The sequence below is a fragment of the Ctenopharyngodon idella genome, chromosome 8 (genome assembly GCF_019924925.1).
Source record: "Ctenopharyngodon idella isolate HZGC_01 chromosome 8, HZGC01, whole genome shotgun sequence".
NCBI classification, from domain to species: Eukaryota; Metazoa; Chordata; class Actinopteri; order Cypriniformes; family Xenocyprididae; genus Ctenopharyngodon; species Ctenopharyngodon idella.
Genome location: NC_067227.1, coordinates 13,389,911 through 13,412,729, shown reverse-complemented (window position 1 = coordinate 13,412,729; position 22,819 = coordinate 13,389,911). Strand labels below are relative to the sequence as shown.

Genomic DNA, 22,819 nt, shown 5'->3' with positions numbered 1-22,819 from the left:
GCACCTTTTGAGGCCCAGAAAGGTAGTAAAAACATTGTTAAAATAGTCAGAACGCCAGCTCATATTGGCCTAAGCAGTACACGTGAGCAGCACAACGCATGCATGTGATGCTGATGCAGGAGCCGGCCAATACTGAGCTGGCGTTCAGACGTAAACACGGAAGCACTGAACTGCGTTCACTACATCAACTACGTATGACAACAGTTCAAATTGTTAAATAAAGTCATTATTTTTGTTTTGTTTTTGCACACAAAAACTATTCTCGTCACTTTATAACATTAAGGTTGAACCACTGCAGTCACGTCGACTATTTTAACAATGTTTTTACTACCTTTCTGGACCTCAAAAGGTACAATGTCGTTGCTGCCTATGTGTGGTTCAGATACCCTCAGATTTCATCAAAAATATCTTAACTTTTGTTCCGAAGATGAACGAAGGTATTACGGGTTTGGAACGACATGAGGGTGAGTAATTAATGACAGAAATTTCATTTTTGGGTGAACTAACTCTTTAAAGGGCTCAGATAAAAGTAATAAATACTAGCATTTCCAAGTTTAATGTGATTTTCATACAAAACAAAAAAAGTTACATTTTTTAGTTTTAATAATAAAAAAATGTAGCCCTGGAACATAAAAGTGCGAGAAGCTTTAAAAAATGCCATATGCACAGGATGTGATGTGGACATGTAAACAGGAATCTCAAATTTCACTTTAAAGACTCTCAAGCAATATGACAGTGTGAGTGTAGAATGTGTTTGTAATGTTCATTTTCACTGAATGGTTAGACTCTACACTTTGCCCTCAACACAGGCCGAGGCCAAAGTTCACAGAGAGAGGGGGAGAGAAAGAGAGAGAGAGCGACAGAGTAAGGAGGAGGGAATGAAGAGAAAAGCAAGTAGCAAAAAATCGGATTTCAAAGCAAAACGACAACAGGTGTCTAGACTTAATACAGGAGCAGAAACAGAGGAACACTTTAAAACAAGGAAGAGAAAAGGATAAAGAAAATGAAAACAAGCTCAGTCTACTGAACTCTGAGAAACAGGTGAATATTGAACGCGTCCGATAACCGTTTTGCCTTGCGTGTGTACGTCTGTTTGCACACGAAGTGTGTGAGCAAATTAAAAAGAACAACGGCTGCTAAAACACCTCCGAACACGAGAGATGGAGGGAGGAGAAGGGAGGAGAGCAGGAGGAGAACGAAGCAGCCGGCTGTCTGCCTTGCAGGAGCAGCTGGTGTGGTCTCTGCTGGGCTCGGGACTGTCAAAAGAGCTGCTGATTCAGGCCATGGGAGATCTGGAGCGAGAACGGGCCTCAACCGGTGCCGAGAGGACGGACCGGGCCGACGGCGAGAGCTCGGAGGAGGGAGAGATGGAAAATCCTCCTCCCATCTTCCATGATCTGGAGAGGCTTCCGCCGGAGGAGGCCGCGAGGCAAAGGGCTGAAGTCGACCAGCTGTTGCAGTAAGTCTCCAGGTGTCTTCTAATACACTTTCAATCAATCCAAACTTCATCCAAAACACACCTGCTGAACTATCTAATAAGACTTCAGTGCCTCAAATGTTGCTCTTCTAAAGAAACATCATAGAAAATGACCAAAATCTACCTTCTCAACTTAGCATTTTACTCCACAGTTTCCTGATTAAACCCTCTTTTCTCTGGCTCATCTTAGGTCTTCTCTCTTCTATTCCTTTTCATTGGCTTCCTCTCTCCTATAATGCTCTGCTTCCCAACTGATGGGGTGAATATAAAGGAGGTTCCACCTTTTTTAGTTACTAATTACCCACCCTATTCATTATTCTCTGGCCATTTCTATCTTTTTAATAAATGAGCTACATCGACTGGTTAAAATTAACAGAGTGACACAGTGTCCATCGCTCTGTGTGTGTGTGTGTGTGTATGTGTTTGTGTACACATGACTGTGGTGATATAGTAAAGATAGTGCTGTTGTGAAGAAAGGTTTGTTTCCAAATTTGTGGCTCTTTGATAAGCGATAAAATATATTTATAATGCACTTTATTTAAATATCAAAGGGCTACTTTATGTGTGAGTGATTTGTATAGGTAAAGTGCATTGCTGTTGGATATGTTTGTGTGTTTGTAAGGCTTTGTGTGTTTTTATTGCTTTCACAAGAGTTATTTGCGATCTCTTTTCCTGGACTTTGGCCCTGTGTCTCTTGCCTTATCTTACAGTGTAAACATTGCACCCTCTCTACCTCTATATTATCCTTCCTCTTCCCCCTCACCCTTCTCTCAAAATATTTTTAAAAGATAGTCTTGATCAAAAGTTTGTCTTTATCATGATTTTATTCTTTCTTGAATTTAAATAAATAAATAAATAAAAATAAATAAAATGTTCTGAATATATTGTAGGGATTATTTACAGGCAACATTAGTGTACCGTGTGCATCTCTGTCTACTAATATAATTAAACTGCCACATGATTTCATTATATATATATATATATATATATATATATATAAATGTATGTTCACCATTACATTTTAATGGGTTTATGCATTAAAAACTGAATTTTAACTACTAAAATTCAAATTTTATGCTTTCACTATGTAATGTTTTCTAATGTTCTGAGAAAAATTAAAAAAATGTTCTGCTTATGAAATCTTTAATGGAGTAATATCATTAGATTTATTTGACTGCATGGTTCATAAAGAGATACTTTTCTCTTTACAGTCTTTATCAGTATTATTTGTTTATTGAGCATGTCACGTGACATAATGCATTTAAATTTGCAAGTTAATTACATTTTTTATACTTTTTTAAAATTGTAATGAGATACCAGAATTTGAGTTATACACTACCATTCAAAAGACTGGGGTAGATAATTTTTGATTTTTGAAAGAAGTCTCATGTTCAACAAGGCTGCATTTATTTGATCAAAAATACAGTAATATTGTAAAATATTATTATTATTTAAAATAATTAAAATAATTTATTCCTGTGATGCAAAGCTGAATTTTCAGCATCATAACTCCAGTCTTCAGTGTCACATGATCCTTTAGAAATTTTTTCTGGATTCTTTGATGAATATAAAGTTCAAAAGAACAGTATTTATGTGAAACAGAAATATTTTGTAACATTATAAATCTTTACTATCACTTTTAATCAATTTAATGAAATTAAATTACCTTTGAATAAAAGTATTAAAAAAAAAACTTTAATGACCCCAAAATTTTAAAACTTACTGTGACGTAGTTAAAATACATATGGAATATAGAATATTTTGGAAGGCTGTAATCACATATTTAAGATAGAAAATTATGATTGTTGAAAGAAAATTAATTAAAGAAATCCTGAACTCTGCAGGCACAAATGGTAGAAATAAGCATCATGCTGTTCATGCACTTTTATGAGAATGCATATTATAATACTATATTAATGTGTTGGTGTGTGTTAGAGAGGATCCCTGGCATGTGGCTAAAATAGTGAAGAGTTATATGCAGCAGCACAACCTACCACAGAGAGAGGTGGTGGAGTCCACCGGCCTCAACCAATCCCATCTCTCCCAGCACCTCAACAAGGGCACACCCATGAAGAATCAAAAGCGTGCCGCCCTGTACAGCTGGTACATCAAGAAACAGACAGAGATCAGTCAACGTGAGTATGGCCATTTCTTATTTCACTTTTACAAGACTTTAGTACTCCTTTAAGAGTAGAATGAATGGAATGAATTAATCTCTCACACTGATAAATGCAGAATTCACCAATGCCAGTCGAGGTGTCATGTCAGGAGAGGAATCCGGGGAGGATGTGAGAAAGGGACGGAGGAATCGATTCAAATGGGGCCCCGCCTCCCAGCAAATCTTGTTCCAGGCTTATGAACGACAGAAGAACCCCAGTAAGGAGGAGAGGGAGGGACTGGTGGAAGAGTGCAACAGGTAAATGAACCCAGAAGTGAACTGGGCGCCATAACCCAAATTGATTTTAAAGAATTAGTTCACCCAAAAATGAAAATTCTCTCAACATATATTTAACCCAATGTCATTCCAAACCCATCAGACTGTTATCTTCGAAACACAAATGAAGATATTTTTAATGAATTTTGAGAGATTCTTGTTCCTCCATTGAAAGTTTATTCACCCAAAACTCTGAAGCTTCAAAACATTCATAAAGAGAAAGAAATCCATATGAATCGAGCGGTTTAATCCAAGTCATATGAAGAGACATGATCACTTTATACAGGTGCTGGTCATATAATTAGAATATCATCAAAAAGTTGATTTATTTCACTAATTCCATTCAAAAAGTGAAACTTGTATATTATATTCATTCATTACACACAGACTGATATATTTCAAATGTTTATTTCTTTTAATTTTGATGATTATAACTGACAACTAAGGAAAATCCCAAATTCAGTATCTCAGAAAATTAGAATATTGTGAAAAGGTTCAATATTGAAGACACCTGGTGCCACACTCTAATCAGCTAATTAACTCAAAACACCTGCAAAGGCCTTTAAATGGTCTCTCAGTCTAGTTCTGTAGGATACACAATCATGGGGAAGACTGCTGACTTGACAGTTGTCCAAAAGACGACCACTGACACCTTGCACAAGGAGGGCAAGACACAAAAGGTTATTGCAAAAGAGGCTGGCTGTTCACAGAGCTCTGTGTCCAAGCACATTAATAGAGAGGCGAAGGGAAGGAAAGATGTGGTAGAAAAAAGTGTACAAGCAATAGGGATAACCGCACCCTGGAGAGGATTGTGAAACAAAACCCATTCAAAAATGTGGGGGAGATTCACAAAGAGTGGACTGCAGCTGGAGTCAGTGCTTCAAGAACCACTACGCACAGACGTATGCAAGACATGGGTTTCAGCTGTCGCATTCCTTGTGTCAAGCCGCTCTTGAACAACAGACAGCGTCAGAAGTGTCTCGCCTGGGCTAAAAACAAAAAGGACTGGACTGCTGCTGAGTGGTCCAAAGTTATGTTCTCTGATGAAAGTAAATTTTGCATTTCCTTTGGAAATCAGGGTCCCAGAGTCTGGAGGAAGAGAGGAGAGGCACACAATCCACGTTGCTTGAGGTCCAGTGTAAAGTTTCCACAGTCAGTGATGGTTTGGGGTCCCATGTCATCTGCTGGTGTTGGTCCACTGTGTTTTCTGAGGTCCAAGGTCAACGCAGCCGTATACCAGGAAGTTTTAGATCACTTCATGCTTCCTGCTGCTGACCAACTTTACAGAGATGCAGATTTCATTTTCCAACAGGACTTGGCACCTACACACAGTGCCAAAGCTACCAGTACCTGGTTTAAGGACCATGGTATCCCTGTTCTTAATTGGCCAGCAAACTCGCCTGACCTTAACCCCATAGAAAATCTATGGGGTATTGTGAAGAGGAAGATGCGATATGCCAGACCCAACAATGCAGAAGAGCTGAAGGCCACTATCAGAGCAACCTGGGCTCTTAAAACACCTGAGCAGTGCCACAGACTGATTGACTCCATGCCACGCCGCATTGCTGCAGTAATTCAGGCAAAAGGAGCCCCAACTAAGTATTGAGTGCTGTACATGCTCATACTTTTCATGTTCATACTTTTCAGTTGGCCAAGATTTCTAAAAATCCTTTCTTTGTATTGGTCTTAAGTAATATTCTAATTTTCTGAGATACTGAATTTGGGATTTTCCTTAGTTGTCAGTTATAATCATCAAAATTAAAAGAAATAAACATTTGAAATATATCAGTCTGTGTGTAATGAATGAATATAATATACAAGTTTCACTTTTTGAATGGAATTAGTGAAATAAACCAACTTTTTGATGATATTCTAATTATATGACCAGCACCTGTATGATGAACAGATTTAATTTAGGCTTTTATTCACATATAATCATTGATCAGCGAATGTACATAGAGCACTCAAATTTGGTAAGCTGAAGCTGGGTAATATTGGTTGAATGAATGCATGTGTGTTTTAGAGCGGAGTGTCTTCAGAGGGGAGTTTCTCCTTCTCAGCTGGCTGGCCTGGGCTCCAATTTGGTCACAGAGGTTCGTGTATATAATTGGTTTGCGAATCGGCGTAAAGAGGAGGCCTTTCGCCACAAACTGGCACTGGATGTGCCCTACAGCAGCCAAACTGCTTCCTCCACAGGACAGACACTACCATCTAGTCCTTCACCAGGTACAAAGTCATTCAAGCTCATTTCTATGCATATACCATCTGTTGACTGATGCTTTGTCATTTGCACATAAAATTACACTTATTTTGAAGCCTTTTTAATGTCCAATGGGTTTATTTTTAATGACCTAGAAGAATTCTTTAAAGATTTTTCCCTAAATCTAAACTGTTTTACCCACCTTTCTCTTTTGTTCATTTACTAAAGGTCTGAAGTACAGCCAGTCAGTGCTGTGTGAGAGTTTGGGCACAATGAGAAGCTCCAGTGGTGAAGGCAGGGCTGGCAGCGGTCGTCTATCCAGTCCAGTTCAGCTAGAACCTAGTCATACACTCCTGGACACACACCATCACAAATCAGTGAGAATAAAATACACTTCTTGACACATATCACAATAAATTGGTGAGATTAAAGGAACAGTATGTGATCACAATAACGGCAAGCAGGTCAGCAATTAAAGGTAGGGTAGGCAATTTTTTTTTTTAACATTTCGTTATAGCAATCAATAACAGAAGTGGTCTAAATATTAAAAAAAATACTTATCTTCTGTGCCAAAAAATGTTTGCCTAATCATACAATGATTGTAATATATTTCCATACCTCTGCACACCCTGCTCGCGCAGACATCACACGTCATCAGCACGTTTCATGAGGCTTTGCAGAGTTGTAGACAAGTTAGTCACCAAGCGCCACATACAAACAGCAGCCGCCTTTACAACTCCTCCAAAACAAGGAGCTTATGCTGCATTTACGCCATGTCATCACCATAATTATGAGATGACAACCCATGACGTTTTAAGAATTTCACGCCCTCAAACTCAAATTTTTGCATTTCTCTCAACGCTATCAACGCCAAAATGAATCTGCAGCAGTCAGGTGGTACAAGTAAGAGCTCTGTAAGTTATTTACATTCATTATTATTGTAATGTTATGTGCTTCGATACATGAGGCAATTTAACACCATCTCTCATGACACTTAGCAGACTCTGCTGTACGCATTCATATCTTTTGGAGGAGGCGTGACTTTAGAGAGCGCTCTGAAGGGAGGGTGGGATCTTGTGCTTTCAAAGCTAGCTTGCTATTGCTAGCCTCTCCAAAATTGCCTACCCTACCTTTAACAGGGCTTTGGAGCAAAAATACCACCAAATTGCTCACAAAAATTAAAAAATGCCCCTTTTCTACATGTATAACATATGTTGTGTTGTTTTCCCCGAATATCAGCATGATTGCAAATGTGATATTGATTTTATTCAACAGTTTGACAAAGTTATTATTAAGTGACTTACATTTTAGACACAGTATTGTTTGTTTTTGCTCTTTTTTCGCCAACTAAAATAGTTCCAAACAACTTGATAACAGACTCCTAGCACGTCTTTGAGCAACACACATCGGTTTTGTTCCTGAATGTTTCGCGTTTTGAACAAAACGGATGACTGAACGATTCAATGACCCATTCATAAAGTCATGACTCACTTGCTTCATTCCAGAATGAATCAGTCATTTTGAATGAATAGAATGATTCAATAACTCGCTCATTATGATGCTGACTTGCCGCCACCTACTGGTGGTTTTAGTTTCACATTTAAAAAAGACATTTTCCCTTTTCTGACATAATTTTAAATGTACTGGCATTTTATAACCACATGGCTCAAAAAGAGATTTCATTTTACATTTTTCTTTACAGTCTTTATCAGTATTTATGTTTTTTCAGCTTTTCATGTGGTGTAATGCTAATTGGCTATAGTTAATGCCGTTATTTAACGTTTTTAAGCTTTTAACAGGATACTGAAACTGGGTCATACCAGAATTTACATATTATAAACTTTTTCTGATCATTCCTTGTTTGTATTCAAAATACAACATTTTGACAATTACAACACTGCAAACAGTTTGCCCCAAAATGTAAATTCTGTCATCATTTACTCACCCTCATGTCACCCAAACCTGTACAGATTTCTTTGTTGTGCAGGACACAAAAGATATTTTAAAGAATGTTTCAACAGTTTTTGTCCATTATACAGTAGTCAAAACAACACTGGACCACTTTGACTTTCATTGTATAGACAAAAACACTGACATTTAAAAAAAATCTTCCCTATACAATGAAAGAATTTTCACTTTTGGGGTCAACTATCCCTTTAAGGCAAATGGCAGCTGAAACCTGACAGTCAGAGTTTTTATTTCCTCTCTTAGGTACCTGGTGGTGGCTCCTTACCTCCTGTCAGTACTCTCACTTCCCTGCACGGAGTGTCTGGATCCTCCGCTGGCCCTCCAGGACTGATCATGGCCTCCCTACCAAGTGTAATGAGTCTGGGAGACTCCTCACTTCTCATAGGTATAAATGCGCATAGTTAACTACATTGACAGTTTAACACCAAAACACTGCTAATTAATGTTAATACATGTCTTTTACTGTAGGTTTGACGTCCTCTCAACCACAGACGGTCCCTGTCATCAACAACATGGGGGGAGGGTTTACTACCCTTCAGCCAATCTCGTTTCAGCAGCAGCTTCAAGCCTCACCTCAGCAGCCAATAGCACAGCAGCTCCAGTCTCACATTAGCCCAAGCTCCTTCATGGCAACAATGGCACAGTTCCCATGCCACAGTAAGTACTTAATTAGTAACATAAGTAATTAGTGGTACTTTCTAAGGCAAGCATTACTATTATTATGGGGGGACATTTTTGACTTCCATCTAGCGATTCCCTATAACCACCCAGAACATCCTAACAACCACATACACTAGAGGTCAAAAGTTTAGAATAATAATAAGATTTTGTAATGTTTTTAAATACATGTTTTAATTTGATGATTTGTTGCTTAAGAAACATTTCTTTATTATTAATTTTGAAAATGGTTGTTCTGCTTAAAATTTTTGTGGAAAACCATGATACACTAGGATAAGTAAGATTTGGGGAAAAAAATAAAATAAATTAACACTTTTTCAGCAAGGATGCAATAAATTGATCAAAAGTGAAAGTAAAGACATTTATAATGTGACAAAAGATTCTTATTTCAAGTAAATGCTATTAATTTATTTTAATTTATATTCATCAAAGAATCCTACATTTTTTTTATCATTTTCCACAAAAATATTACTAACAATATGAACAATTATTAGTAATTAAACAACAATAATAAATGATAACTGAGCATCAAATCAGCATATTAGAATGATTTCTGAAGGATCATGTGACACTGAAGACTGGAGTAATGATGCTGAAAATTCAGCTTCACCATTACAGGAATAAATTACATTTTATAATATATTAAAAAAAAAAAAAAAAAGTAATATTTCATAATATTACTGTTTTTGATAAAATAAATGCAGACTTGGTGAACATAAGAGACTTTTTTCAAACACATTAAAAAAAAAAAAAATAATTATTTCAAACTTTTGACTCATAGTGTAGCAACATACTAGTAGTCAGAACAGTTTTAACTACTACATAACAATACTAGCATGGTGACAGTGAGTTTTAAACGGTCAAGAACCATGCAAAGACCTTGTCTAATTTCAGAGAAATAGTGTGGACTTAACCAATCTGTTTTAATATTGTGTGTGTTTCAGTGTATAGCAAAGCAGACCTGAGCTCTTACCCCTCCTCCAGTCTCCTGTCCCAGGCTATGGTCATCGCAGACAGCAACAGCATTGGGACACTGACTAACCTCACAGCTGTTCGACAGGCAAGAACCAAACATAATCTCATCACACTGATCATGTTTACATGCACATCATTTTTAGATTAAAGGGTTAGTTCACACAAAAATGACATTTCTGTCATTAATTACTCACCCTCATGTCGTTCCAAACCTGTAAATCCTTAGTTCATCTTCAGAACACAAATTAAGATATTTTTGATGAAATCCGAGAGGTTTCTGAACCACACTTAGGCAGCAACGTCATTGCACCTTTCAAGGCCCAGAAAGGTATTAAAGACATCATTAAATAGTCCATGTGACTACAGTGGTTCAACCTTAATGTTATGAAGTGACAAGAATACTTTCATTCATTACCATTTATGGTGATTGAAATCAAAATGGTGTTACAGGAATTCAAAACAGCTTTCACCTTTAACTGTCATGTAAAACTATGTGAATCTACAGCGATTCTTTCAAATGATCTATCATTTTTCTCCTGATCAGATTCTCACCTCAGATCCTGAGGGTCACACAGACACTCCCATTGAAGAGGAGTCTTTACATCTGCAATCCACTTCACCAGAACCAGGTAGGCTACAAACCCTGTGCTTACGGGAGCCAAATTCAGATGTTACTACTATGAAACCATTACCCATCTATGATTCTCCTTTTACTTAAAGGGTTAGTTCACCCAAAAATGAAAATAATGTAATTTATTACTCACCCTCATGCCGTTCCACACCCGTAAGACCTTTGTTCATCTTCGGAACACAAATTAAGATATTTTTGTTGAAATCCGATGGCTCAGTGAGGCCTGCATAGCCAGCATGTCAAATCATGATTCGGATTGCGTGTCAAACCGCCAAACTGCTGAAATCACGTGACTTTGGCGCTCCGAACCGCTGATTCGACAAAAGATTCTTAACGCTCCGAAGCTTCCTGAAGCAGTGTTTTGAAATCAGCCATCACTATACAAGTCATTATTTTGTTTTTTTGGCACACCAAAAATATTCTTGTCACTTTATAATAATAATATTGAACCACTGTACGCACATGAACTGATTTAAATATGTTTTTAGTACATTAATGGATCTTGAGAGAGGAAATGTCATTGCTGGCTATGCAGGCCTCACTGAGCCATCGGATTTCAACAAAAATATCTTAATTTGCGTTCTGAAGATTAACGAAGGTCTTACGGGTGTGGAACGGCATGAGGGCGACTAATAAATTACATTATTTTCATTTTTGGGTGAACTAACCCTTTTAAATGAAATCATTTCTGCGACACTAGTGGCACCTAGCGGAATTGTTTTAACAACTTAAACATCACAAACATAGCTCTTACTGGTGCTTGTGAAGGCATGTCTCAACAGGTAAAATTAGGCAACTAGTACTTACAATAAATGGTTCAATAAATTAGGAATACCTTTAGCTGTGTTGCTATGTGTCATAAGTAAGCAGTTGAGTAAACCAGAGCGAACACGAGTGACTTGCTTATAATAAACGTATCTGCACTTCTGACATGACGAGCTACAACAGTTTGAAGCAGAGTACGCATTAAAAACTTGTACATCTCAATGACCTGACCTGTTTAGTCTTTAGGTGTATTCGACCTGAAGCGGCACTGCATAGACCGATCGGTGTATGACATCAAAGTACTGCGAGAGCGATTAGAGAGCTGACGGCCCTATATGAACAGCAGAACTTTGCAGATGTCATACACCAATTGGTCTGCGCAGCACCGCTTCAAGTCGAACACACCTATTTTCTTTTCCCCATGTAGCAGTCATGGTCCAGCACCGGTGTTATGAGAAATCGAGCCTCCATTATAAGGCATTTTAAACTATGTAAATAACATAATAACATAATTTTGCAGGAATTATAATCAGCCGCTAAAAATACTACCCATTAAAACTCCATTGAACTAATGGGATCACTGGGGGACACGATTCCTGGGGAGACTCGATTATTCACCACATCGGCAAAACACTATTTGGCTCCGCCTGCTACAGTAGCCACGCCCCAAACTCTCGCTATAGGTTGAGCTGAAAAGCGACTGACGCCAGGTTCACACATATTTTCTGTGACCATGTTAACAGGTTAGAGCATTCACACTGCACACGGATATGGCACGACCAGTCTATTTTCGCTGTGCTGCACATGCTGAATTAAAGTGATAGCGCATGGTTCGTGGTCAAAATGAACACGGTTCGACATAAAAATTTAGTAATTTTACCATAAGTGCATATAATTAAAGTATACTACTTTTTTCTTTACACAGTAGCCTAATCTTATTACTTTAAGCCCAGAGTAAAGCTAAGAAAAGCAAAACACTTACCAGGAGTTGCACAAATAAGTAATGCGGTAAAAATTATATCAAAGTACTTTTTTTTAACGTGAGATACATTACACAGCATGCTATGTGACATGCTGGTGGTCGGAGAACTACACTCGGAACAAGAAAGCTACAATGGATGACGATCGTCTAATCAGTGAGGTGGAAAAACATGAACTGTTGTATGACCCGCAGGACTTTTCATATAAAGATTTAAACACGAAAGAAAAAGCATGGGAGAGTTTCTTCGGCTGTTGGTGTGGATGGTAAGTTAAAGTATTTGTGATTACTAAAGATTTATGTAAGAGAATTATTTTGCCACTTGCTTGAGCATCTTAATATATAACTCTATATAGAAGTAACGAATCGAATACTGCGTTGTTTATATTTACTGTGTTTAAAGCTGCGGATCAGCAGCGCAATGCAAACGCGTCTAAGCACGTGCTGCGTACTACAATACGTACTGCAAACAGAGTATGTGTGAACCTGGCGTGACACATCTGAGTGGACCGCTCTCATTGTTTAGGTGTAGACAGATAAACCCATGAATGGCATACTAATAGTAGCCAATGTACAATAAAATGAATTAAAAGAATGTATTTTAACATAAAACAATCTTACACACTTCACCTTTAAATTTCCAGCATCTTCGGGTAGTTTGGAGCTCTACCCTCAGACCCAGACAAGTGAAAGCCATCCTTCACACCTGCTCTCCTCTTCACCAGGGGACATCGACCCTTACATCCCTACACAGATGGTCTCTACTGCACAATAGCTGCAGCTACTGATGACAATACCACTTCCAAAAGCTGCAGAGAGCTGGTGCATATGAGAAAACAATGAAAAACAAAAAAACAATGTTCTGTCCTTGTAAAAATTCAAACTGCTATATTGCTATCTGCTGCCTACGCATGATAATGATGATATCTGTCACAAAACCTTAAATTATGTTCAATAAAAGGACAGTTAAGCTTTCATTTAAAATAGAGTTTTGTGTGAACATGTATTTAATTAGTTTTGGGTTTCAAAATGTGACTAATAAATGCTTGTAAAAAATATAATGTAATTGTTCTGGATTTCAGTCTGATTAAAACAAACAAACAAAAAAAAAAAAGTCTCGAAAAATATTTTGTAGTAAAATAGCAAAATAAACTACTTTATTGATATTTTGGTGGATTTATAGCATGAAAATGCTAAATTCTCAAACAGGAAACTGGTCAAGAAACTTAACTTTGCAGTCAACTATTAAAGTTCATAAAACAGCATTAACAGAACAATTACTATTTCAAACAATAAAGTCTTTCATTCATCATCGCCTTTTTTGACCTCCTCCAACTTTTTTCTTTTCTTTTTCTTCTTTTTCTTTGTCAAATTCTCTACAACAGCTGTTTGTGCTCCTGTGGCTTCTCCATTAGACTGTTTCTCTGACACATGAATACGTTTCTCCTCACTTCCCTCTGTGGATGTTTTTCTTTTCTTCTTTTTCTTGGTCTTCTTTGTGACGGCGTCCTCTTTTCCAGGCTCTACGTTTGCCATACTTTTCCTGTCTGTCGTCTCTGTGACGGTTTGGGTTAAAGGGCCGAGGATGTCTGACACAGACACAGCAGCTTCTCTGAGCCTCATCTCCATCTCACTGTCACTGTCACTATAGAAATACAAGAAACAAGATGCTTTAAACATTATATAGATTGTCATTAATGCAAAATTTATTATAAACGTACTAGCTTGTTGATAACTAGTATCATCAATTATAGATAGACAGAACCCTTTCATTCATCTTGGAAACACAAATGCAGATATTTTTAATGAAATCTGAGAGATGTCTGTCCCTCCACTGAAGTCTATTAACCCAAAACTCTGACGCTTCAAAACGTTCATAATGAAATCATAAAATAAATCCATATAAAATGTGCGGTTTAATCCAAGTCTTCTGAAGAGACCCAATTTTATTCACATATAAACACTGATCAGCGAATGTACATAAAACACTCAAATATGGTAAATGGAAGCTCGAGTGTACTTGCTTGACGCACAAGAACCAACAATGTGGTTCATTCTCACGTCATGCCAGCATGTTTGAGCTTCAGCAAGAACCAGCAAGGTTTAACTCGTACATCAAACAAGTACAGTTGAGCTTTTGTGTCTCTTCAGAAGACTTGGATTAAATTGCTTGATTCATATGAATTTCTTTTTTTATTTTGAAGAATTTTGTGAATATACTTTCAATGGAGGGACAGAAATCTCTCAGATTTCATTAAAAATATCTTCATTTGTGTTTCCAACAGGGATACACCAATAACCAATAATTCTTTATCTTTGGAAGCAAAGAACCAATATATTGGCTGATAAATCTAAATCCAAATGCTGATAATTTTTTTGAGAGCCTGATTACAAAAACAAAAGGCTCACCATTAAAAGCCATGCCCCAAGCACTTCAAAATAAATCAGACAAAGTACAGTAACCTAGTTTGAACCAGTGTAAGATCCCTTAAATTTTAAAATTAATTTTACACTTATATGGCCAAATTTCTTTATTAAAAAAAATCTATTGCCTTACAAAGAAATCAAATTCCTAAATGCAAATAAGTCATCGGACAACAGGTATAAAGAACCAAAATGCATATGCCCATGGATAAATAAAATTGAATAGCCGCTGCACAGACAATAATGAAATTAATTTAATTAAACCATGATGTTGCTGAAAATATTACAAGAAAAATAAAGGTGCTAGTTACTATAAATAATACATCAATGTTTTTTTTTAAAAAACTGTTTTAAAAAACATTGCTATTTGAGCTGTGTGCGCTGTAGACGAACAGCTGAATGAACACTGGTAAACTAAAGCACTTTGTTAGTGGGTTAATGAACTTAAAGGGATAGTTCCCCCAAAAATGAAAATTGTCATCCTTTACTCACCCTCATGTTGTTCTAAACCTGTATGAGTTTCTTTCTTCTGTTGAGCACAAAAGAAAATGTTTTGAAGAATGTTAGTAACCAAACAGTTGATGGTAACATTAACTTCTATTGTATTTTTTCTACTATGGAAGTCAATGGCTACAGTCAACTGTCTGGTTACTAACATTCTTCAAAATATTTTATTTTGTGCTCAACAGAAGAAAGAAACTCATACAGGTTTAGAACAACATGAGGGTGAGTAAAGGACGACAATTTTCATTTTTGGGGGAACTATCCCTTTAATGTTTTTTTTTTTTTCTTTCCTTAAAAAAAACAATTAGAAAAGAAATCTTTCTAATTACGGGGTGAAATATGACCCGTGCATGTTTTTGTGAGATAAGATTAACCCTAAAACAGTGTGTCCATGTCCTATCATAAGCAGGACTCGGACTCACCTAGAGCTGGAAATTGGTCTTCTTTTAGGAGGTGGAGGAGGTGATTGTTCCTCCCATTTTCCAGAGGCAGATGTGGAGAACAGACGGAAACCTTTAGAAAATTACATGAAATATTCAACTATATGAAATCCAGATATTTAGCTTAGACATTTGTGGATATGATGTATATTATTGTACAAATGTCACTTTGTAACTTTGTATTAACGTACATATACTGCAGTAACTATTTGTGTATCTTAAGATTTTAAATCCTTTTTCTTGAGGTACCTCAAGGAAAATCTGAACTATGAGATCTTTATTGGCAACTGATGAGTTTGCTTACCTTCCTCATTGTCTTCTTCATCTCTGTTTTTGGACTGACCAGGTTCTGAGTCAAAAGTCTCAGAAAACACTTCTGAAATGCACCTACAGTTGAGTGAGTTTGTAAACGAGAGTGAGACAGAAATTGTACTTACAAGCTTAGAAATAAAAGATAAATGACAAATATACTCAGAAGTTGAACATGAGAAATAAAATTTTTTGTAGTGTCTCACCCGTCCAATATGGCTCCTAACTTTTTTGCCACATGGGATTGAAACTCTGGTGTTGTCCCGAGCTCATTCCCATCATGTTCATGCTTTGAAACATCGACTCTGTGTAACAAAGTTAACCAAAACTCATGACAAAATAACTACTGAAATCCAATCTCAAGCGTTTTGTATTCATACTGACTCACCTACGACTTTGTCTGTCGTTGTTTTCTCCTATGTGGGATAAAAGCAGCACTGAGTTAGTCCTGAGATATCCATGTAATATCTGTCAAAGCTTTATTGATTAGTAAAGTAATTTCATCTCATACTATTCACCGCAAACATATTGAAAGATAAATATCTCATAAAACACCGAGGTACCTTTTCCATTGATCTTGGCATCATGTGGTCCAAAGTGCCAGACAGCTTCTTTCAGTCTTGCCGAGTTTTCATCTTCACTGCTGCTTTCAGACATCCTCAAGGTTTATCAGTGTTTTAATTAACTATCAGTTTGTAGCAATGAAACTACGCAATTAAGACGTAAAGCATGTTTTTGATTTAGACTGGTTGACATGACGTGCATAAACGCACGAGCAACGACAGACATTAACGTATACAGTTTCTGGAGAAATGCTTAAAATGTGACTGATATACAACGTGTAATTATCCACTTTAACCTCGCACATAAAAAAAGTCCACACGAGCTTTCGTTTCACATGTAGTCAACACGAACAAAAAACACTCAGGTTGCAGCATCAAGCATAAGGTGCTTCACTGCCACCTGCTGTAATGGAGATAAAACCGTATGTAATAAAATGAGGGAAGGGCAATCTATTGACCTACCAAGACAGACAGACAAACACAACACCTTAAAGTATTTTTTAAACATTATAAACTTATTTAAGTTCTTGTTTTTCTGTTCTGTGATTTTTTTTTTGTTGTGATTTTAAAACTTTGTCTGTTGTTCAGTTGCTCTCTTAAATCTTAAATCAGTCCATTTTGAAAATAATTGAAAGAGGATTATTTGCCAAATATAGCCTACTAGTTTTGTACAAAAATAGAACATATTAACCATGTAAAGCCTGACATATGAAATAATAGTCTGAAAAATCTTTTTTTTTTTTCTTTTTTTTTTTATGTAACAGTTTATTAAACATTTAGACAATCTAAAAAAAAAAATCTTAAAAATCTTAAAAAAAAAAAAAAAAAAAGTTTGCATATGTTTGTAAGTATCATATTTGATGCTACAGGCTTTTATGGCTCAAGTAGGCTATAGCTCATATACTATAGTATATAGTATTTTGGTTCAGTTGCTGATATTTTTATGGCCAAAAGCTTGTAATGTAAATCAACAAGATCTTATAACAGTATAGCAGACTACTTAGCCTACATAAAATGCATATAAATATCAGTTGTCACTCTGTCTTCCAATAATCTGACTTATATGATATTTAAAATGCTAAGTTTTATGATCAAACTTCTGTATAGTTTTTTTATTGTGAAGAGAAAAACATGCAATGCAATACAATGATGATTGAGAGATTCACAAAAGTTCCTCAAAAACCTGATATATCATATTTGATACTCACATTTTAACATGACTTTTCTAAAAAATGATGTATGGATAATCAAGGACACTTCAATTCAGTATATGTTCATCTTGAAATATTACTAACAATCAGTGTTGGGGGTTACGCATTAACATGAGTTGCGTAATCAGATTACTTTTTTCAAGTAATGTAAAGTAACGCATTGCTTTTAAATTTAGTTGTTTTCCCATTTATTGACAGTTTGAGCTGCGCCCTTAAATGTACAGGCATGAATTTGCATTTCCTTCAGCCTGAGGCTTATTATTTTCACTTTTGGAGTGAAAGGACCGTTAAATAAAATAGACTAAAATAGAACTTTTGTTTATTTTGTTATTAAAAAAACAAACAAGCAAGCAAAGCCTAGCACAGTGATTACGCAAAAGTAATGTAACGCATTACTTTCCATAAAAAGTAACTAACGCAATTAGTTACTTTCTTAAGGAGTAACGCAATATTGTAATGCATTACTTTTAAAAGCAACTTTCCCCAACACTGCTAGAATGTATACACTGAAATCAAGTATTGGCTGTTTTAACTATAATTATTACCCGCTCAAATGCTTTGAAATGTCTTTGCAAAAAGAAAATTGAGAAAATGTATGTACTGCTACTGCTACATGACCCTGTTGTAAATATCCATATTAAGAAAAGCAACAGTCACTGTAAGCAGAGGTTAATAGTCATTATCATTATAATAATCCTCATCGCTGTCTTCCTCAGAATTGTTCTCATCATCATAGTCTTCCTCATCTTCATTCTCATCCCAATCTTCTTCCTCCCCATCATAATCATCTTTGTATCTATTCTCATCATCAAAACTATCTTCATCACCCTCCTCTTCCTCATAAGTCTCCTCAGTGTCATCACCATCATCTTTTTCTTCTTCCTCTCCCTCATATTCTTCTTCATCTTCCTCTCCATAATCCCCCTCCTCATCATCTTCCTCTCCATAATCCTCCTCCTCATCATCTTCCTCTCCATAATCCTCCTCCTCATCATCTTCCTCTCCATAATCCTCATCATCATCTTCTTCTTCTTCATCTTCCTCTCCATAATCATCCTCCTCCTCATCATCTTCTTTATATTCCTCTCCATAATCCTCTTCATCCTCATATTTTACTTTCTTTGTATTCTTCATCTCTAACTTTGAGAGTTTTTTTTTAAGCCCTGAAACCTCTTGCTGTAGTGTGGAGCACATTAGCGCAAGATGTCTAACATTACCTTTTTTTTTCTTTTGTTTTAGGTCTGAAGCTTTTTGCAGATCTTTTTAGACGTGTCTGAAGCTTGGCGGTATTCAACACAGACTCAAAGAAGTTCCTGGCTGCCGTCTCCTACAAAAAGAAAAATACATCAAGCAAATTAAATTGACAATGAAGTCAAAATGGACAATTCTTATTTTTTATGGAATATTGCAGTATTTATTATAAATGATTTATGCATGCACATCATTATTATTATTTTTTTAATTCATGTGCCCTCATAATCTTTAATCAAATTAACTTCCCCTCCCTCTCGCACCGAAATCAAAGTCCCTTTAAGACAAGTCATTTCACTCGGCGGCCATCTTTGAAACGCCTCTCGGGCATTCAAGTGCAGCTCCTATCTCTTTGAATGGGGAAACATAAAATTCTCCAAAGTGTTTGTCAAGCTTTCGATTGAATTTCATATTTGTAATCACCAATGAAATCTGACAACAACTGTCTCATAAATTTTTTTCAAACACTCAAATCATGACAAAAAAACAGTATTTTTTAGGCTGGATCAAGCTAATGCGCATGCGCATACCTAAATGCGCGTCTCTTGTGCCTCATTTCGGATTCGCGCGTCTGACTGTTTCTATAGAAACTGGAGCTTCTAACGGCCGCTGCAGTGACGCGATGACTTTACCAGTCGGCGATTGGCTCTTATTGGGACTTATTCCGCCATATTGTGCGTTGCACTTTTTTGCACAGGTTATGCTAAACAAACAAAGGAAAAAAAAAATTAATTATTTTTAACCATGTCAAAGAATTATTTCACCTGTCACCGAATATGTTCCCCTCCAATGCATTTCTTATAGTAATATGACCCGTTGTGCTCTGTCTCACTGCCTGTATCCACTTTTGTGTCCTTAAACATTCGTTTTGTTGTGGTCGACAGCTTATAAAAACTTAGTTCTGGGTTTTTTGGCTTGTTTGCTGTACACATTGTCACATAGCAGCTTTTAGACATTGTTCTATTTTTTGTTTTAAGCCAGAAATGACAAAGAGGCAGCCTCACGCTATATAAGTCAATGGGGACTGTTGGATTGTTTTCCCCCCCGGTGGGCGTGGTTTTCAGATTATGACGCGTGTCACTCTGTCTCTATCCTTGAACATAACTAAACTCCACCCATTACGTCCATATGAGTGGAGCTGGATGAGGTCAAGCTCATCCAGCTCAATTCAAATCAAGCTCAATTTAGCTCTGCAGTGAGCACCAATTGGTTTCACTACAATAGGGAAGAAAGGACTATCGCAACTTCCGTTTCATGCAACTTTAATTTTTTCCGTTTCATGCAACTTTAAGTATGCATTATTCATTTAGTAATAGTCAAATTTGCTGTGTTGTTTTATATACTGTATCACATAATTTCATTAGGACACCAAACCTTTATAATGTCTTGAGTTTTATCTGTATGATGCTGTTGTCCGCTGGCAGTGCTGTTGTCTGTGTTCTGACACTGCTGCGAGGGTCTCGTCTTAATGTCTCCAGTCACGTCACACAGTGTATGTTTCTGTAGTGCTGGTATTGTGTAATGTTGCCTAACGTGAGTTTCGCAGAGAAACACATCACAGGTCGAACAAGACTTCATAGCTTTCAATCTGCGCTCAGAGCAGAAATCACAGGCCACGTCTTCTGGTCCGGCATAGGATTGTGGTGGAAGGGCCGGACTGAAGCCTGCCTGCTGCATGTTTTTAACCACCTCAGCCAGAGCTGCGTTTGTGTTTAGCACTGGACGTGTTTCTGATGCTTTACCACAGTGTGGACAAACATATTCTCCTGCACAGTTGTCCCAGAATGCATTAATACAACCGCTGCAGTAATTGTGTCCACAGGGGATGGACACTGGATCCTTTAACAAAGATTTGCACACTGGACACCTTAAGTGTTGCTCTGTCAGCAGTCTAGAAGTCACAAAATTAAAGGCATTCTCTAAATGAAACTTTTCTGTACACTGTCTTCACATTGCTAGTTCACAGAAAATTCTCTCATCAATTACTCACCCTCATATAACCCATTTTATCCCCCATAGAAAGCAACGTAATTACCATCATACAAGGTCCAGAAAAGTAGTAAAGAATTCGTTAAAATAGTCAACATGACTACAGTAGTTCAACCTTAATGTTAGGAAGTGATGAGAATACTTTTTGTGGGCAAAAAACAAAACAAAAATAACGAGTTCATTCAACAATGTCTTCTCTTCCCTGTCAGTCTACTGCACTGTTTACATTCAGAGCTTCCAGGTTCTACGTCAGAACACTGGCTTATTATTGGCCGACACTGTTCACATGATGCTGACGTGGGAGCCATGTTGAATGACGGTAATTACGTTGCTTTCTATGGCGGATAAAAAAAACATCTTGGATTTCATCGAAAATATCTTAATTTGTGTTCCGAAGATGAACGATGGTCTTACGGGTTTGGAACGACACAGTACTTAATGACAGAAATTTCATTTTTGGGTGAACTAACCCTTTAATGCAGAGTTTTAAAATGTTATTTATATTAATAAATAATTATAAGTAAGAATAACTTCACCTTGGATCCAATGGGAAAGTTTCTGGAGCTTTGAAGTTGGTTGGTGGATCCATTGACCAGTCTGTCTTCAAAGACAAACAGGTGGGTGTAGGAGAAGCTGCTCTTACTCTGGAAGAAAACAGTGTTGTGTACGGTACTTATTTACTTTTTTATTACAGTAATAGTAAAGAGAAATGTTATTTTCTTTAGGACTTTAGTTCAAATATGACACATGTCCTCACCTTAAGTTGGATGCGTTGCCTTTTGAAACATTCATTGGGTTGTCACTTTTCAGTGAAATATAACTGGCGACTGGTGAGGTCTCCCTTTTTCTCTTAAGTCTGTCGTTTTAAATATAGTGTTGGCACATACCAATGTATGTGTTTGATTAGAAATTGGTGTTTTATCTTATAAAAGAGATTTTCTTACGACTTTCGTTTTCATTATTTTAAAATTATTGTTTTAAATTTTTGTTACTTTAATATTTTATATATCGTTGGAAACATAATGGAGTATAATTTGCTTTCATTTTTGTATTCAAGTAAAATTCACCTTGAATGCAAAGAGAATGTTTCTCCACCTTTAAAGTTGGTTGGTGGATCCATTGACCAGTCTGTCCTCATTGACAGATAACTAGGTGTAGGAGAAGGTGCTCTCTTTAACTTTTGTCTAAAGGGAGAGAAGGTAGTGTCAAACAGAACTGTGTGATAAAAACATTCATATTTCTACATTTTAATAAACTATTTTCCTTATACATAAATGGAACGATATACCTTACACTCTTAAAAATAAAGGTTCTTTACTGGAATTGATGGTTTCATGAAGGTTCAAAAGGTTCTTAGTGGAAAAGGCCTCTTTAGATTTTTAAAACGTTCTTCTCACTAAGAAAAAATAGTTATTTTAAGAACTGATCAAAGGTTCTCTGGGGAACCAATATTGGTTCTTCTATGACATTGCTGTGAAAACCCTCTTTTGGAACCTTTATTTTTAGTCTAAGGTTGTTTACCTTTTATTTTTGGCATGTTTTTTGGCAGTGCGTTCAGACTCTGATCTTCTTCTTTTTGATTGGCTTGAAATCAACACAACATGATTTGTAATCAATTCTTTACCAATGATAAATATGAGCTAAACACATCAAGATTCTTTGTTTCGAAACACAGTAATAAAAACTTAAAAATATAGAACTTTGTGCACCTTTTAAAATCAAGTGGTTTGTTAAGACTCATTGTAATGTCCTTTAAGTCCAGACAAACTTGAGACCTGTGAGTAGCTATAGAAGAGAGGCATGCAAACATGAGCTCATCCATTTTTGACAATATGCAGAAATCTAAACTTAGTGGTTTTCACATTAAAAACCTGTAAAGATGAAGCAAAAACGTGGATTGTGAAAGAATGGTAATACTTACAGTGTGTTTATATAGCCTAAATAGGACACTTACAATAGCATATGAAATTTCCAGTCTTGCAAATCAGTTTCACTTTCAGTCAAAATTCCTTTTCACCTAA

At 36.6% G+C, this 22,819-nt stretch overlaps 2 protein-coding genes and 1 pseudogene across 6 annotated transcripts; 1 reads left to right on the top strand and 2 right to left on the bottom strand.

The window, feature by feature from the left end:
- The first annotated feature begins 461 nt into the window (after nucleotides 1-461).
- hnf1a (HNF1 homeobox a) lies at nucleotides 462-18,997 on the top strand. Of its 4 annotated transcripts, none has more exons than XM_051903838.1 (11): nucleotides 462-1,459; nucleotides 3,413-3,612; nucleotides 3,713-3,893; nucleotides 5,935-6,137; nucleotides 6,340-6,488; nucleotides 8,323-8,464; nucleotides 8,548-8,736; nucleotides 9,702-9,817; nucleotides 10,277-10,361; nucleotides 12,187-12,373; nucleotides 12,752-13,095. In XM_051903838.1, the coding sequence occupies exons 1-11, from the start codon at nucleotides 1,161-1,163 to the stop codon at nucleotides 12,762-12,764; spliced, it is 1,764 nt and encodes a 587-aa protein (XP_051759798.1). In that variant the 5' UTR covers nucleotides 462-1,160; the 3' UTR covers nucleotides 12,765-13,095. The 4 variants fall into 4 exon arrangements, 3 of the variants coding, with proteins under 3 accessions (XP_051759798.1, XP_051759800.1, XP_051759799.1); XR_007931370.1 differs by having other exon boundaries at nucleotides 463-1,459; nucleotides 12,303-12,373; nucleotides 12,752-12,901; XM_051903840.1 differs by lacking the exons at nucleotides 12,187-12,373; nucleotides 12,752-13,095 and adding an exon at nucleotides 18,798-18,997 and having other exon boundaries at nucleotides 463-1,459.
- On the bottom strand, nucleotides 13,235-16,728 carry c8h12orf43 (chromosome 8 C12orf43 homolog). 2 transcript variants are annotated; one of them, XM_051903842.1, is made up of 6 exons: nucleotides 16,348-16,728; nucleotides 16,173-16,252; nucleotides 15,991-16,089; nucleotides 15,780-15,862; nucleotides 15,458-15,548; nucleotides 13,235-13,752 (listed from the first exon to the last, which is right to left on the bottom strand). In XM_051903842.1, the coding sequence occupies exons 1-6, from the start codon at nucleotides 16,369-16,371 to the stop codon at nucleotides 13,410-13,412; spliced, it is 720 nt and encodes a 239-aa protein (XP_051759802.1). In that variant the 5' UTR covers nucleotides 16,372-16,728; the 3' UTR covers nucleotides 13,235-13,409. The 2 variants fall into 2 exon arrangements, with proteins under 2 accessions (XP_051759802.1, XP_051759801.1); XM_051903841.1 differs by having other exon boundaries at nucleotides 16,173-16,200; nucleotides 16,348-16,724.
- Nucleotides 17,445-22,480, bottom strand: LOC127517757 (E3 ubiquitin/ISG15 ligase TRIM25-like; annotated as a pseudogene).
- Between the last annotated feature and the right edge of the window lie 339 nt (nucleotides 22,481-22,819).

Excerpts from the sequence above, each read along its gene's own strand:
- c8h12orf43 (XM_051903841.1), bottom strand. The coding sequence starts at position 16,441 with ATGTCTGAAAGCAGCAGTGAAGATGAAAACTCGGCAAGACTGAAAGAA. Across the intron at positions 15,549-15,779 it reads TGAAGAAGACAATGAGGAAG|GTTTCCGTCTGTTCTCCACA; the intron begins GTAAGCAAACTC and ends AATTTTCTAAAG. Across the intron at positions 13,753-15,457 it reads AGACCAATTTCCAGCTCTAG|TGACAGTGACAGTGAGATGG; the intron begins GTGAGTCCGAGT and ends GTATTTCTATAG.
- hnf1a (XM_051903838.1), top strand. The coding sequence starts at position 1,161 with ATGGAGGGAGGAGAAGGGAGGAGAGCAGGAGGAGAACGAAGCAGCCGG. Across the intron at positions 3,894-5,934 it reads CTGGTGGAAGAGTGCAACAG|AGCGGAGTGTCTTCAGAGGG; the intron begins GTAAATGAACCC and ends TGTGTGTTTTAG. Across the intron at positions 10,362-12,186 it reads ATCCACTTCACCAGAACCAG|CATGCTATGTGACATGCTGG; the intron begins GTAGGCTACAAA and ends TACATTACACAG.